Source organism: Leuciscus leuciscus (genome assembly GCF_965113295.1).
Source record: "Leuciscus leuciscus genome assembly, chromosome: 19".
Taxonomy (NCBI): domain Eukaryota; kingdom Metazoa; phylum Chordata; class Actinopteri; order Cypriniformes; family Leuciscidae; genus Leuciscus; species Leuciscus leuciscus.
The window spans coordinates 608,645-626,557 of NC_138743.1; the positions used below are offsets into that span (position 1 = coordinate 608,645).

The 17,913-nt window shown below is 42.0% G+C and overlaps 1 protein-coding gene across 2 annotated transcripts in view; it reads left to right on the forward strand.

The window, feature by feature from the left end:
- evlb (Enah/Vasp-like b) overlaps window positions 1-17,913 on the forward strand; it is a 70,694-nt gene that overhangs the window by 46,974 nt on the left and 5,807 nt on the right. For both annotated transcript variants that reach the window (XM_082147279.1, XM_082147278.1), the window contains exons 3-12: window positions 1,726-1,903; window positions 4,800-4,863; window positions 7,095-7,147; window positions 7,736-7,995; window positions 9,541-9,641; window positions 9,747-9,789; window positions 10,740-10,773; window positions 14,710-14,770; window positions 14,856-14,916; window positions 14,981-15,038. In XM_082147279.1, coding sequence (XP_082003405.1) covers window positions 1,726-1,903; window positions 4,800-4,863; window positions 7,095-7,147; window positions 7,736-7,995; window positions 9,541-9,641; window positions 9,747-9,789; window positions 10,740-10,773; window positions 14,710-14,770; window positions 14,856-14,916; window positions 14,981-15,038 — 913 coding nt within the window. The remainder of the gene's footprint in view (window positions 1-1,725; window positions 1,904-4,799; window positions 4,864-7,094; window positions 7,148-7,735; window positions 7,996-9,540; window positions 9,642-9,746; window positions 9,790-10,739; window positions 10,774-14,709; window positions 14,771-14,855; window positions 14,917-14,980; window positions 15,039-17,913) is intronic.

A 17,913-nucleotide genomic window follows, 5' to 3' on the forward strand; every position in this document is an offset into this window, starting at 1 on the left:
CGCGATGGATTATAGGGCGATAGAAGATCCGTTAAATAGACTGGAGCTAAGCCGTTTAGGGCTTTATAAGTCAGTAGCAATACCTTGTAATTAATACGGAACTTTATAGGTAACCAATGCAGTGATGATAAAATCGGTGTTATATGATCATATTTTCTTGATCTCGTAAGAACTCTAGCGGCGGCATTTTGGACTAACTGTAGCTTGTTTATTGAGGATGCAGGACAACCAGCTAATAAAGCATTACAGTAATCCAATCTCGAGGTCATGAATGCATGAACTAACTTTTCTGCATCAGAAACTGATAGCATATTACGTAGCTTAGCAATGTTTCTAAGGTGGAAAAAGGCTGTTTTTGTAACATATGAAATATGATTTTCAAAAGACAGGTTGCAATCGAGTATAACACCCAGGTCTTTTACTGTAGAGGATAAAGTAACAGGACATCCTATGATGTTAAAGTTGTATTGTGCGAGGTTTTGTGGGCGGTTTTTTGAACCGATGTGTGTGTGTGTGTGTGTGTTCACGTGTGTGTGTGTGTGTGTGTGTGTGTGTGTGTGTGTGTTCACGTGTGTGTGTCCACGTGTGTGTGTTCACGTGTGTGTGTTCACGTGTGTGTGTTCACGTGTGTGTGTGTTCACGTGTGTGTGTGTTCACGTGTGTGTGTGTTCACGTGTGTGTGTGTGTGTGTTCACGTGTGTGTGTGTTCACGTGTGTGTGTGTTCACGTGTGTTCACGTGTGTGTGTCCACGTGTGTGTGTTCACGTGTGTGTGTTCATGTGTGTGTCTGTGTGTATGTTTAGACTGAGGTCTGATGTTCTCGTCGTTGTAAACTACACTGGGACTTTCTTATGTGTGTTTCTGTTGGTAACGATACATTATTACTCCTGTAAGACCAGAGGGATTTATCTTATGCTAGACCTGCTATATTAAAGTGTTCAGTAAATCGCGTCCCCCTTATTGCACATTCATCCTTTTTTACAGAAAACCTATAAATGAGCAATATATGAAGAGTTCAGATGCAAAAGCCTCTAAGTGCCATCTGAAATTTTCTTCTAGAATGATCATTTTTATCAAGCTTGTATATTTAAGTTCAATAATTTCACTTAAATGGCAATGCAAATTACCTATTAATTGTCATTTAAGTGAAATTACTTAACTTAAATATACAAACTTTATAAAAATTATAATTCTAGAAGAAAATTTCCGATGGCATTTAGAGGCTTTTGCATCTGAACTCTTCATAATTTCCCTGTAATGAAACTGTTTGCAAAACTGAAATGTTCACTTGTAAACACACGCCGCTGCATTAACTCTTTCACTTCTCCTGAAAACTGTGTTTCATTTCAAATGCAGGCCATCATATTTACTGAAAAATCACATCTGAACATTAAACAACTAGCCTAACTAATATACATTTTGAACATTATTAAAGACAAGTAAAAAAATTAGCATTAATTACGTGCTACTAAACGAGTGTTTATTTTCTTTAATAATGCTTAAAGTTTATATAGTTGTTCTTCTATGGTGTTTTTAAACCACAGGCAAACGTGTAAGTGTTCTTCAGCCTGATGATTTCTGTTCATGATATTCAGATACAATTAAATGTTTAACAATAAGACTAAATATGAATGACATCTGTTTTTTTTGTTTTTTTTTTACCTTATTGGAATCAAAATTAGGAATTGATAAGAATCGGAATCGTTAACATACTACCTCTGACAGGTGGTCATCAACTACTCCATAGTGAAGGGTCTGAAGTATAACCAGGCCACGCCCACCTTCCACCAGTGGCGGGACGCGCGGCAGGTGTACGGCCTGAACTTCGCTAGCAAAGAGGAGGCTAACACCTTCTCCAACGCCATGCTGTTCGCCCTCAACGTGCTGAGCAGCGCAGACGGAGGTACACACACACACACACACACACACACACACACACACACACTCACACACACACACACACACACACACACACACACACACACACACACACACACACACACACACACACACACACACACACACACACACACACACACACACACACACACACACACACACACACACACACACAGAAACAGGATCCTCTGGGCCTGCTGTTGTCCTCAGGTGTGTGTTACGTGTGTTAGACACCGGACACTGTTAGAGCAGGTCAGAGTCGATGATGATCACACACTGGATCTGCCACTGCTTCTGTGTGTGTGTCTGCAACGGCCGCTTCGTCTTCTTCAACATGTCCTGTACGTACAGTGAGTGTGTGTGTGTGTGTGTGTGTGTGTGTGAGCTCTCTCTCTCTACGCTTGCTTTGGTTCTGCTGTAAACTCAGACCGGTTCAGGCTTCATCGAGGCTGTTTCTGGGTATATGCTGGTCATATACTGAATGGAGGACTTCAACTTTCTGTGTGGTTGCTAAGGCATTGCTATGTGGTTGCTAGGGTGTTCTGTGTGGTTGCTAGGGCATTGCTATGTGGTTGCTAGGGTGTTCTGTGTGGTTGTCACCTGTATTTGTATAGTGCTTGATAGACCTCATGTTCCAGAGAAACAAGCGAGCAACTTCTGTTTGTGCGGCGCTCTGTATCTCTATCGCTGTCGGAGAGTCAGTGTAGAAGCAGATCTACTTGTCGAGTTTAGAAATGTTATCATAAGTATTGTAATGTGTTTGGTTTCGGCTTAAAAGATCTGCTACGGTTCCGGCTGACCTAATCTATGCAGCCTAACATTGAATTATAGAAGTCTATAATGTGTTAGGTGTATGCTAGGTCAAAGAGATGTGTTTTTAGTCTAGCTTTGAACTGACTGAGTGTGTCTGCTTCCCGGTCAATGGTAGGAAGACTGTTCCAGAGTTTTGGTGCTAAATAGGAGAAGGATCTGCCGCCAGCAGTCGATTTAGATATTCTAGGTATTATCAACTGGAGTTTAGAGATCGCAATAGACGTGAAGGACTATAATGCGTTAAGAGCTCGCTCAAGCACTGCGGAGCTAAACCATTTAGTGCTTTGTAATAGGGAGCCAGTGCAGTGTTGACAGAACCGGGCTAATATGGTCATACTTCCTGGTTCTGGTAAGAACTCGAGCTGCTGCGTTTTGGACCAGCTGTAGTTTGTTTATTAAGCGTGCAGGGCAACCACCCAGTAGAGCATTACAGTAATCTAGCCTTGAGGTCATGAACGCATGGACTAATTGTTCCGCATTTGTCAATGAGAGCATATGACGTAATTTAGATATATTTTTAAGATGGAAGAATGCGTTTTTTTTCAAGGTTTTTAGGGCCAATAATTAGATTCTTGGTATTTTTCGGAAACTTGTAGGAAATTACTAATCATCCCGTTTTTTATATCAACTATACATTCCTTTCATTTTGTAAAGTGGTAAGTTTCATCAGGCTGTGACTGTGTGTGTATGTGTGTGTGAGTGAGTGAGTGAGTGTGTGTGTGTGTGTGTGTGTGTGTGTGTGAGAGAGAGAGAGTGTGTGTGTGTGTGTGTGTGTGTGTGTGTGTGAGAGAGAGAGAGAGAGAGAGAGAGAGAGAGAGAGAGAGTGTGTGTGTGCGTGTGTGTGTGTGTGTGTGTGTGAGAGAGAGAGAGAGTGTGTGTGTGTGTGTGTGTGTGTGTGTGTGTGTGTGTGTGTGTGTGTGTGTGTGTGTGTGTGTGTGTGAGAGAGAGAGCGAGAGTGTGTGTGTGTGTGTGTGTGTGTGTGTGTGTGTGTGAGAGAGAGAGAGAGAGAGTGTGTGTGTGTGTGTGTGTGTGTGTGTGTGTGAGAGAGAGAGCGAGAGAGTGTGTGTGTGTGTGTGTGTGTGTGTGTGTGTGTGTGTGTGTGTCAGATGGCGTCGGGTTGCAGTCTTTTCTTGAAACACGAGCTTGAGGAATCGTTGTGTTATAGACGTGTTACAATATTTACCATGACAGAGGATCCGCCGGAGAGCATGTTTCTGCAGTGAGGGTTTATATTCCCGACGACCCGTTGTCGGTCACACACACACCGAACGCCACCCGCCGCGTGCTCTCTGTTATTCCCGACCCGCTCCCAGTCACACACACCGAATGCCACCCGCCGCCTTCATCCATCATGCTCTCTGTTATCACTGGTAGAGTTAAAGGGATCATTCAGAGTAAAATCCACCTAGGGTCCTTGGCACCATGACCTCGAGCCAAAACTTTTTTCAAAAACATTAAATAATTATTGCAAAGTTTTGAGCGGTTGTGTGTGTGTGTGTGTTTGTGTGTGTGTGAACATGACAAACACATCAGTGAAGTGCTCCTGTGTGTGTGTGTGTGTGTGTGTGTGTGTGTGTGTGTGTGTGTGTGTGTGTGTGTGTGTGTGTGTGTGTGTGTGAACATGACAAACACATCAGTGAAGTGCTCCTGTGTGTGTGTGTGTGTGTGTGTGTATGAACATGACGAACACATCAGTGAAGTGCTCCTGTGTGTGTGTGTGTGTGTGTGTGTGTGTGTGTGTGTGTGTGTGTGTGTGTGTGTGTGTGTGTGTGTGTGAACGTGACGAACACATCAGTGAAGTGCTCCTGTAAAGGTGTGTTTAGATGAGGATACAGCTGTGGTTTACCGGTGTAAGCGCTCCTGCTTCAGGCCTGATGTGTTTCGTCTGGCGTTCTCCTGTTCAGACTCTCAGTCCTCAGTGATGTGACTGATCTGTTCTGAGCTGAACTTCCTCAACACATCTGCCGATGGGATCCACGTGTTTTCCCTTTGAACTCACTTTATTTTCCGGACCCCACTGGCAGACACAGTGTGTGTTCTTGTTTTACCACAGTTATATTTCTGACGCTGCTGCATGTCTCCTTCAGGTCCAGCTGTTCAGCGGCAGCTCCAGAACGGGCCGAACACAGAAGAGCTCGAGGCGCAGAGACGGTAGGAGGAAATGCTCCATATTCACATATACTGCAATATATTACAGCTTTACGGATATTTCCGTTCATGTGGAGTGTAGAGTGAGGAGTGTGGAGTGTGGAGTGAGGAGTGTGGAGTGAGGAGTGTGGAGTGTGGAGTGTGGAGTGAGGAGTGTGGAGTGAGGAGTGTAGAGTGAGGAGTGTGGAGTGTGGAGTGTGGAGTGTGGAGTGAGGAGTGTGGAGTGAGGAGTGTGGAGTGTAGAGTGAGGAGTGTGGAGTGTGGAGTGTGGAGTGTGGAGTGAGGAGTGTGGAGTGAGGAGTGTGGAGTGAGGAGTGTGGAGTGTGGAGTGAGGAGTGTGGAGTGAGGAGTGAGGAGTGTGGAGTGAGGAGTGTGGAGTGTGGAGTGTGGAGTGAGGAGTGTGGAGTGTGGAGTGAGGAGTGAGGAGTGAGGAGTGTGGAGTGAGGAGTGAGGAGTGAGGAGTGAGGAGTGTGGAGTGAGGAGTGTGGAGTGTGGAGTGAGGAGTGTGGAGTGTGGAGTGTAGAGTGAGGAGTGTGGAGTGTAGAGTGAGGAGTGTGGAGTGAGGAGTGAGGAGTGTGGAGTGAGGAGTGAGGAGTGTGGAGTGTGGAGTGAGGAGTGTGGAGTGAGGAGTGTGGAGTGTGGAGTGAGGAGTGAGGAGTGTGGAGTGAGGAGTGTGGAGTGTGGAGTGTGGAGTGAGGAGTGAGGAGTGAGGAGTGAGGAGTGTGGAGTGAGGAGTGAGGAGTGTGGAGTGAGGAGTGAGGAGTGTGGAGTGTGGAGTGTGGAGTGTGGAGTGTGGAGTGAGGAGTGTGGAGTGAGGAGTGTGGAGTGAGGAGTGTGGAGTGTGGAGTGTGGAGTGAGGAGTGTGGAGTGAGGAGTGAGGAGTGTGGAGTGAGGAGTGTGGAGTGTGGAGTGAGGAGTGAGGAGTGTGGAGTGAGGAGTGTGGAGTGAGGAGTGAGGAGTGTGGAGTGAGGAGTGAGGAGTGTGGAGTGAGGAGTGTGGAGTGTGGAGTGTAATAAAGCTGTTTGTGAATGTAAGAGTTTCACAGATAAACAGAGTTTTTGTCTCCTAAAAGAAAGAAGTGATTCTGAACTGAAACGAGTCGTCAGTAATTCAGTCTCACTGATGAACCTGTGTAGGTTTGTAACTAATTTGCATAACGTGGTCTTGATTGGCTGAGCAGCGTCTCTTAGCTTCGCCCTCAAACACTGTAGTGTATCTGAGACTGGAAGAGTTTGGTTCGTGTTGTTCATGTCGAGAAGACGCTGTTTTCTGAGATTGATACGGTAAAACTCTCGCCATCGTCACTGTTCGTATCACTGTGATCAAGAGCTGAGATTCAGATATGATAATGAGCGTTTGCTTTCTGACCAATCAGAGCAGAGCAGCTCTCAGAGAGGCGGAGCTTAGAGAGACTGAATCCTTGATGGAAGTGTTTCAGACACTGAGAGGAAAGAGCTGTTGTAGGAGCTTTTAAAATAGCATTATAGGGTCAGCTCTTCCACCGTCCCATCATGCATCTGGGTCGCTCCACATCTCTGTGTATTGAGCAGATCTGTGTCATACGCTTCCAGATCTGATCGATTCTTCATCTGATATCTGATGCTGTCAGGCTCATTATTCCGTCAGAAATGTCCCTGACCCATTCTACTGATGCATTATGGGTCTCCCGAGTCAATGTCTTCTTATTATAGTGAATACATGATTATGCGATTATAAATGCTGTTCTTTTGAACTTTCTGTTCATCAAAGAATCCTGAAAAATAAAATGTAACACAGTTTCCACAGAAATATGACTGTTTTTAACACTGATAATAATCATAAATGTTTCTTGATCATCAAATCATCATATTAGAATGATTTGTGAAGGATCATGTGACACTGAAGACTCGAGTAATGATGCTGAAAATTCAGCTTTGATCACAGGAATAAATTACACTTTACTATATATTCACATAGAAAACAGATGATTTACATTAGAATAATATTTCACAATATTACAGTTTTTTGATCATATAAATGCAGCTTTGATGAGCAGAAGAGACTCTTTCAGAAACTTTAAAAAATCTTAATTAATCCAAACTCTTGACCAATAGTGTAAATATGACACAATGCAGTTTATCATGATTTCTCTTGATGGCATAATTAAAATCCTACATGAAATCTGACAGTTTCGCAGTGTGTGACTGTGTGTGCAGTGCATGATGGGAAGGTTCAGTGTGTTTCTGTGTCTGCAGGCAAATGGAAATGCAGGCGCATATCGAGCGGGAGAGACGATCGTCCAACTCAGGTACGAAAACCCTGCGTTACAATATTGCGTGACTCCCTTAAAAACTAACTAATTGCGTTACTTAGTTACTTTTTGGCCAAATGTAAAGGTCGTTTCAGACCAAAATGTAAATAAAAAGTCTGACGGAAATGCAGATTCACTCCTGTACAGACTGTACTGTACTGCGGTTCTGGAGAACAGAAGAAGAGGATGCAGGAGAAGAGTGTGTAACACTTCACAAATAAAAACTAAATATCTAAAGTCATTTTTGCTTATGGTTAAACTGAGTCATCGAAGGTCAACAGCAAGTACATTAGTCAATAAAGTGAGATTAAATGCATAAAAGTGTTTACAAGTGAGATGAGTAAATGCACAAATTTAGTCTAGAACTACAATAACCATCATGTTTACACACACACACGCCTCTGCACTTAAAATTTTTCTCAACATGAGGACAGGAGAGCTGTCAGTCAATAAATGTAATAAAAAGTAACTTGCGTCACTTATTTGAAAAAGTAACTTTAAAGTAATGCGTTACTTTACTAGTTAATTGAAAAAAGTAATCTGATTACATAACTCAAGTTACTTGTTACTGTGTTATTTCCCCAGGTTCCCCGTTTCAGGGTCACCCCGCGGTGCTGTCCGTAGCTCCGCCCATTGCCACGCCCCCTCCGCTGCTGATGGGCGGCCCCTGCCCGCCTCCCCCCCCGCCCGGGCCCCCGCCCCCCTCCGCCGGGGCTCCGCCCCCTCCGCCGCCCCCTTTGCCCGTGTGTGGGTACGGGGGCCCCGGGGCCGCGCAGGACGACGGTCAGGGCCCCACAGGACTCGCCGCCATGATCGCCGGAGCCAAACTGCGCCGCGTCAATCGGGTCTGTCAGAACCTCACTCACTCACTCACAACAACTGCAAAACATGATCATACTCAGCTTCTTTATCGGCATCGAGGGTTCCATGAAGAACCTGGAACATCCATTAGATTAAGAAATGCTCTAAAACATGCTTCTTTTAATAAGGTTATTTAGGTTTTTACATGATTAATAACTCAACCCCTGGGTTGTTACGTCTGACCCAGGCCCTGGTTAACACAAAAACTACCATAAACACTGAAAAAAGAACCCCCAAAAATGTACCCTAAAGGCTCAACCCAGATGTAGAGTGTAGAGCAGGGGTCGGCAAGTAACTTTGCTACAGGGAGTAGGCCTATGGATATAAATTAAATACTCTATTTTTACTATTAAACTACTAAATAGTAAATAGAACTAATTAAAAACAGATTACAGCCATTTTAATAAAGGTGTGAATAGCAATCATGCCTCATTCGCTTACAGTCCGACTTTTGAACTTTATTCCTTTTCTTTATTATTATTTATTCGGGACACACACATACACACCTAAGGTTTAAGGAGGTCTGCGCGGGACTGTTTTTTTCCCCGTCCCACTCCCACAAGGTTCTATTCAGCAACTGCTTAAAATACACTCTGTGTTCTCCCGCTTTATTTCCCGAACTGACGGTCCGCACAATTTAGATCTCGTTTCCAGAATCTCACATTCAAATGTCTCTAACGGAAAGAGAGAGATTAAGTAGCCTATAACAATTATAAATGCTATACAAAAATTGTGTTCGTGTCAATATAAATATTATTTTAACATTGTACTGTCAGCAGATAAAAAAATGTCACCGAAAAAATTAATGAAATATAAATAACATAAATTAAATAGGACAAAGCCCTCACACTCAAATTTCTAAGCAACATAAACGAAAACCATATTGCCCTACTGACTACTGAAGTAGGCTATTCTGCCGAACTATTTCAAACATCCTTGCAAAAAAAGAATGTTGTTGACTGACAATGGTTTCAGTACCAAACAGCTCCTCAGAGCAGGTGTAGGTGTACAGGTGGTCAGAATTACAGTAAGTGCGGATACGCTGTCAAAAGATGTCGGGAGTGGGCTATTGTCAGTCAGACCGCCCGCTCCGTCCAGAGTACACCAGAGTCCCGTCCGCTACCGTCTTTATACTTTAATCCCGCGCTGCTTGATTCCTTATGGGCGTTTCACACAGTATTCGGCGGTGAGATCGCCGCGCGGCTGCGGCTTTTCTCAAGTTTAATTTTAGTTCAGGAAATAAATAATGGAAAAACAAGTCGTTTTTCATTTTTTTATTTTTGGTTTTAATTTGAAAAAACGATTGAACGAATGATCCACGGGCCGATTTGTAAACCGTTATTGTAAAATAAAAATAGGCTTAAAAAAAAAAAAACGGACTTCCAAAATAATCCGGCGGGCCAGAAAATATCGCCTATTGCCGACCCCTGGTGTAGAGTATAGAACCAGAACTCCAAAAACACATCCCACATTCTGCATGAAATCCCTAAAGAAGGAAGTAACTGACGGAGAGCGCGGTGTGTCCTCAGCCCGAGGAGAACTCCTCTTCCGGAGCCAAGAGCGAAGCCAACCGGACGAGTGGCGGGAGTGGAGGCCTGATGGAGGAGATGAACGCGCTGCTCGCACGCAGGTGAGGACACACACCACAGATGATGATTGACAGGTCACTGCTGAGTAGCTCCGCCCACTCTCATCGGCACTGTCACTCACACACCCTGTTTGTTTCCCATGACAGACGGAAAGCAGCGGATGAGAAGAAGGATGGAGACAGTCAAACCGTGAGTGCACAGCTGACCTGATGATTGCAGAGCGTTATTATCAGGAGTGATATAGACAATCACACGTTTGATTTCTGATTCCTTCAGTAATGATTAATGAACTTCTATGAAAAAGCACAATTTATCAAAGTAAAGCTCAAATCATAATCATCTCTGAGTTTAACGTGCAGTGTAGGAATATATTGTGCGCAAGATTGACTTTATTTACACATTCCTACAATTGGACAGAAGTTAAAAAAATTCAAGAATTTAAGACATAAATAATATATTAGTATTAGACCTAGAATTATCAAATATCATATATTTTTTTACATTTTACATGACTATTATAATGTACAACAGTAGTTCTGTACATTTATATCTTAATTTGTATAATTAGCCAACACAATAATAATATAATAATAAAAAGACCTATACATGTGGGGGTTAGGGCACTATTTATAAATCATTTTAATTGAAAACTATATTTAAATAAAACTTGCAAAAAAAAACATCTTATCATGTGATCATTAACTGTGAACATGCACTCAAAAAATAATTATGCATTTTAAATTGCAAACATAAACAAACTCCTAACCTTCATGTGATGCATGTATCCGTCATACAGTAGATGAGACCGCTCAGAGTTTCATAATAGTGATCATAATCTAAATGTGCTTTAAATAGGTGTATATATTTATCAATTTGTTTCAATCTCATATATTTTAACTGATTTAATATTGCTTGTTCCACAGCTAGCCGTATGATGTTCATGCTTTTAACTGAATAAATGTAATTGTTTTCACAATGAACAGATGCATTCTGATTCTAATCAAGTTTGAAAATATGATTAATATGATTATAGGCTTTTGTTGAGCGTTGTTGAATGATTGAAGTATTAATATTAATATTGCGCATGACGGGGTTGTGATGTCAGTGTTATTGCCTTGAATGATTCTGATGTCTTACAGGACGACCTGAACTCTCGTGGGCAGAACGCTTCAGGTAATACACACATGACATCATCATAAACCACATTTACACTGCAGATCTCTTCTTTAACAGTGACCCGTGTCCCATATCTGCACTCACACCACATACACTCGAGGAAACAACCCGAGCTCGACACACTGAACCAGAAGCGCAAGTAGAATTGCAGTGGACGCAGACGAAATGATAATACAAACTTATGCTCTCTGCGCCATCTTTACCGGTCAGCAACACACTGCTCTCCTTACCCTCTGGTGCTGTCGGACGTTTTTAACCAAATAAAAGCACGTTTTTTGTTTTTTACTTCATGGGAATGATATAGAACTTAGCACAAGGTTTTGGCACTTGCTATGTGAACACACAAAAAAATCATGGACATGATTGGATACAGGTTTAATGGTCCTGTAAACAATAGTCACTCTTGTGCTCCTCGCGGTCAGAAATGACGCATTGGAAATGAATGAGAGAGTTTCCTCTAGTGGAAGCGTTTGGTACTGCAGCCGAACACACTCTCACTGAAAGATCATTTACTGAGATATCAACCACAACTTTTTATGACTTTGATTTTTGCACCGGTTTAGAGTAAAACATGTTTAAGAAAAGATATATTTATATAAAAATTGAAAGTAGTATTTTTTTGCGTTTTACACAACAATTTACACCACAAAAAACACTTTTTTCAAGTTCACTTTTTTTTTACTTTCACTTCAAGGTGCTCTAAGCGATGTCACGCGTTTCTTAGGCCGAAACATTTTTTGTCACATCCAGCAAACATCTCCTCACCATCCGCTAACATCTCACCATCCGCTAACATCTCCTCACCATCCGCTAACATCTCCTCACCATCCGCTAACATCTCACCATCCGCTAACATCTCCTCACCATCCGCTAACATCTCCTCACCATCCGCTAACATCTCACCATCCGCTAACATCTCCTCACCATCCGCTAACATCTCCTCACCATCCGCTAACATCTCACCATCCGCTAACATCTCCTCACCATCCGCTAACATCTCCTCACCATCCGCTAACATCTCACTATCCGCTAACATCTCACCATCCGCTAACATCTCCTCACCATCCGCTAACATCTCACCATCCGCTAACATCTCCTCACCATCCGCTAACATCTCCTCACCATCCAGCAAACATCTCCTCACCATCCGCTAACATCTCCTCACCATCCGCTAACATCTCCTCACCATCCGCTAACGTCTCCTCACTATCCGCTAACATCTCCTCACCATCCGCTAACATCTCACCATCCGCTAACATCTCCTCACTATCCGCTAACATCTCCTCACCATCCGCTAACATCTCCTCACCATCCGCTAACATCTCCTCACCATCCGCTAACATCTCCTCACTATCCGCTAACATCTCCTCAGCATCCGCTAACATCTCCTCACCATCCGCTAACATCTCCTCACCATCCGCTAACATCTCCTCACCATCCGCTAACATCTCCTCACCATCCGCTAACGTCTCCTCACTATCCGCTAACATCTCCTCACCATCCGCTAACATCTCACCATCCGCTAACCAGGGATGGAAATTAGCACCCGCCACCAGCCAAATGCGGGTGATTTTGTGTTGTGGCGGGTAAATTCGCTTCACCTACCGGCCACCGTGGCGGGTAAATAAAAATATACTGTTTCACACAGACGGCGGACACTTTTAGAGGACATAAGTGTACGCTGAAATAAAGTCTTTCACCTCAGAAAAACGAACTTTCTTGTCCTGTCACGTCAGCCGTTATCCTGTTCTCATAGCGAACACTCTTCAAATGCACGCGCAAATGTGGCGGCGCGCGCTGTGTATCGCCTCACTGTATATAAAGTGCAAAATAAACTATGAGCATGCAACGCCGTTACGTTGTAAATTACACAAAATAAAAGTAATGCAGGGATGATTTTCATACTATTCACCAGGAGCAGTTTCCATGGTTCATTAACAGTTATTGTTAATATTGTGTATTCACCATGGTAACTGTCGTTCCCATATTAACCCCAAAATGCCACTTTATTTTTCTTTGTGTTATTTTTTATATTTTTAAATGACTCTAGTGGCTCATACCAACATTGTATTAACAAAAACTAGTTTGGAACTGCTATTTAATAGCTTTAGCATAGGCCTAATGTTTATTTATTAGTACTAGTCTTTACTATTAGTCATATTCTTACAATTTATGTTAAGTAAAGGGGGACAGTACTTGTGTGTGTGGAAATAGCCGGTTTCAATAAAACTACTTGTGACATGTCATATTTGGCTTTGACTTTGACTGAACATTTGCTCTCACTTTGCGGAAAAAATATCGGGATATATATCGTATATCGATATTCAGCCTAAATAATCGGGATATGACTTTTGGTCCATATCGCCCAGCCCTAGTTTCATTGTTGGGACTAAAAACCTAAAACTGGAAGCCATAAAAGACCACGAATCATTCAAATGCCACATCCAGGTAAAAAAGAGAAATATATATAAGAGAGAAAGAGAAAATGTCAGTATTTCATTGAGACTTGAGATTAAATAAACTGCTTAAGTATTGTAGATCTTGTAGTATTAATTTTCACATGCAGTTACACATTGTCGGTTAAAAACAAGAAAGTGGCTGGTAAAAACATTGAGTGGCTGGTAGATTTTGAAATCCACCAACCACAGTGGCCGGTGGACAAAAAAGTTAATTTCCATCCCTGCCGCTAACATCTCCTCACCATCCGCTAACATCTCCTCACTATTCGCTAACATCTCCTCACTATCCGCTAACATCTCCTCACTATCCGCTAACATCTCCTCACTATCCGCTAACATCTCTTCACTATCCGCTAACATCTCTTCACTATCCGCTAACATCTCCTCACTATCCGCTAACATCTCCTCACTATCCGCTAACATCTCCTCACTATCCGCTAACATCTCTTCACTATCCGCTAACATCTCTTCACTATCCGCTAACATCTCCTCACCATCCGCTAACATCTCCTCACTATCCGCTAACATCTCCTCACCATCCGCTAACATCTCCTCACTATCCGCTAACATCTCCTCACTATCCGCTAACATCTCCTCACTATCCGCTAACATCTCTTCACTATCCGCTAACATCTCCTCACTATCCGCTAACATCTCCTCACCATCCGCTAACATCTCCTCACTATCCGCTAACATCTCCTCACTATCCGCTAACATCTCCTCACTATCCGCTAACATCTCCTCACTATCCGCTAACATCTCTTCACTATCCGCTAACATCTCTTCACTATCCGCTAACATCTCCTCACCATCCGCTAACATCTCCTCACCATCCGCTAACATCTCCTCACTATCCGCTAACATCTCCTCACTATCCGCTAACATCTCCTCACTATCCGCTAACATCTCTTCACTATCCGCTAACATCTCTTCACTATCCGCTAACATCTCTTCACTATCCGCTAACATCTCCTCACCATCCGCTAACATCTCTTCACTATCCGCTAACATCTCCTCACCATCCGCTAACATCTCCTCACTATCCGCTAACATCTCCTCACTATCCGCTAACATCTCCTCACCATCCGCTAACATCTCCTCACTATCCGCTAACATCTCCTCACTATCCGCTAACATCTCTTCACTATCCGCTAACATCTCTTCACTATCCGCTAACATCTCCTCACTATCCGCTAACATCTCCTCACTATCCGCTAACATCTCTTCACTATCCGCTAACATCTCCTCACTATCCGCTAACATCTCTTCACTATCCGCTAACATCTCCTCACTATCCGCTGGCTGCCTGTGCCCTGAACACACTGTAGAAAGCGCGGTCTCTGTAGACAGCCCAGGCTACGTTTTGTTTGACAATACAAGAAGTGACGTCACCCAGCATCGCTTAGAGCACTTCAGCAATAATCTGCCAAACTTCACTCTCTGTGTGTGTGTGTGTGTGTGTGTGTGTGTGCAGACGGAGCGAAGAAGCCGTGGGACCGAGCAAACTCAGCCGAGCGATCGTCGCTGGTGTCCAGGTGAGAGCAGGAGCGTTCACAGGAACACACACTGTTTAACACACACACTACACGCCGGGATCATGTGACGCGTTTGCATCCGCAGGGTTCGTCCCGTGGGAAGCATCGGAGACTCCGACGCCTTAGACTTCGACAGGATGAAACAGGTACAGATCGAGCGTTCGTGATGCGCTTCTCTGCGCTCTGACTCACACGTGTTCTCATCCACAGGAGATCCTGGAGGAAGTCGTCCGGGAACTGCACAAGGTGAAGGATGAGATCATTGATGGTACGTGGACTGAGTTCTTGTGTGTTTATGTGGCGTATACAGGGTTAGAAATTAACTTTTTATATATTTTAAAATTTGGATTTCATACATTCATTTCTTATTCAGACAAAATCCTGTCATCCTCCCTCTTTCATCCTTTTCACCAAACATGTGTTTAGGTGGACAGATCAATACAGAAAACATAAAAAAAAAGTAGGATGTTGGAAAATAACGATGAATAACCAAATGATTTTTAATCTTCGCTATTGCTTCAATGCAAATGAACAAGCATGCCGTTATTTGTAGCGTAGTGACGTGTGTGTTCAAGTAAGCAGATATGAGCAGATTCTGCGCAATACGCTGTATTTAATATATCATGACGACTCGCGAGTTCAGTATTTGTGCTAAATCTGCTCAATACGCTGTATTTAATATATCATGATGACTCATGAGTTGAGTATTTGTGCTAAATCTGCTCAATACGCTGTATTTAATATATCATGATGACTCATGAGTTGAGTATTTGCGCTAAATCTGCTCAATACGCTGTATTTAATATATCATGATGACTCATGAGTTGAGTATTTGCGCTAAATCTGCTCAATACGCTGTATTTAATATATCATGATGACTCATGAGTTGAGTATTTGCGCTAAATCTGCTCAATACGCTGTATTTAATATATCATGATGACTCATGAGTTGAGTATTTGCGCTAAATCTGCTCAATACGCTGTATTTAACATATCATGATGACTCATGAGTTGAGTATTTGTGCTAAATCTGCTCAATACGCTGTATTTAATATATCATGATGACTCATGAGTTGAGTATTTGTGCTAAATCCGCTCAATGCGCTGTATTTAATATATCATGATGACTCATGAGTTGAGTATTTGTGCTAAATCTGCTCAATACGCTGTATTTAATATATCATGATGACTCATGAGTTGAGTATTTGCGCTAAATCTGCTCAATACGCTGTATTTAATATATCATGATGACTCATGAGTTGAGTATTTGTGCTAAATCTGCTCAATACGCTGTATTTAATCATGACGACTCGCGAGTTGAGTATTTGTGCTAAATCTGCGCAATACGCTGTATTTAATATATCATGATGACTCGCGAGTTGAGTATTTGCGCTAAATCTGCGCAATACGCTGTATTTAATATATCATGATGACTCGCGAGTTGAGTATTTGCGCTAAATCTGCTCAATACGCTGTATTTAATATATCATGATGACTCATGAGTTGAGTATTTGCGCTAAATCTGCTCAATACGCTGTATTTAATATATCATGATGACTCATGAGTTGAGTATTTGTGCTAAATCCGCTCAATGCGCTGTATTTAATATATCGTGATGACTCATGAGTTGAGTATTTGTGCTAAATCTGCTCAATACGCTGTATTTAATATATCATGATGACTCATGAGTTGAGTATTTGCGCTAAATCTGCTCAATACGCTGTATTTAATATATCATGATGACTCATGAGTTGAGTATTTGTGCTAAATCTGCTCAATACGCTGTATTTAATCATGACGACTCGCGAGTTGAGTATTTGTGCTAAATCTGCTCAATACGCTGTATTTAATATATCATGATCACTCGCGAGTTGAGTATTTGTGCTAAATCTGCGCAATACGCTGTATTTAATATATCATGACGACTCGCAAGTTGAGTATTTGTGCTAAATCTGCTCAATACGCTGTATTTAATATATCATGATGACTCATGAGTTGAGTATTTGTGCTAAATCTGCGCAATACGCTGTATTTAATATATCATGATCACTCGCGAGTTGAGTATTTGTGCTAAATCTGCGCAATACGCTGTATTTAATATATCATGACGACTCGCAAGTTGAGTATTTGTGCTAAATCTGCTCAATACGCTGTATTTAATATATCATGATGACTCATGAGTTGAGTATTTGTGCTAAATCTGCGCAATACGCTGTATTTAATATATCATGATGACTCGCGAGTTGAGTATTTGTGCTAAATCTGCTCAATACGCTGTATTTAATATATCATGATGACTCGCGAGTTCAGTATTTGTGCTAAATCTGCTCAATACGCTGTATTTAATATATCATGATGACTCGCGAGTTGAGTATTTGTGCTAAATCTGCTCAATACGCTGTATTTAATATATCATGATGACTCATGAGTTGAGTATTTGTGCTAAATCTGCTCAATACGCTGTATTTAATATATCATGACGACTCGCGAGTTCAGTATTTGTGCTAAATCTGCTCAATACGCTGTATTTAATATATCATGATGACTCATGAGTTGAGTATTTGTGCTAAATCTGCTCAATACGCTGTATTTAATATATCATGATGACTCATGAGTTGAGTATTTGCGCTAAATCTGCTCAATACGCTGTATTTAATATATCATGATGACTCATGAGTTGAGTATTTGCGCTAAATCTGCTCAATACGCTGTATTTAATATATCATGATGACTCATGAGTTGAGTATTTGCGCTAAATCTGCTCAATACGCTGTATTTAATATATCATGATGACTCATGAGTTGAGTATTTGCGCTAAATCTGCTCAATACGCTGTATTTAACATATCATGATGACTCATGAGTTGAGTATTTGTGCTAAATCTGCTCAATACGCTGTATTTAATATATCATGATGACTCATGAGTTGAGTATTTGTGCTAAATCCGCTCAATGCGCTGTATTTAATATATCATGATGACTCATGAGTTGAGTATTTGTGCTAAATCTGCTCAATACGCTGTATTTAATATATCATGATGACTCATGAGTTGAGTATTTGCGCTAAATCTGCTCAATACGCTGTATTTAATATATCATGATGACTCATGAGTTGAGTATTTGTGCTAAATCTGCTCAATACGCT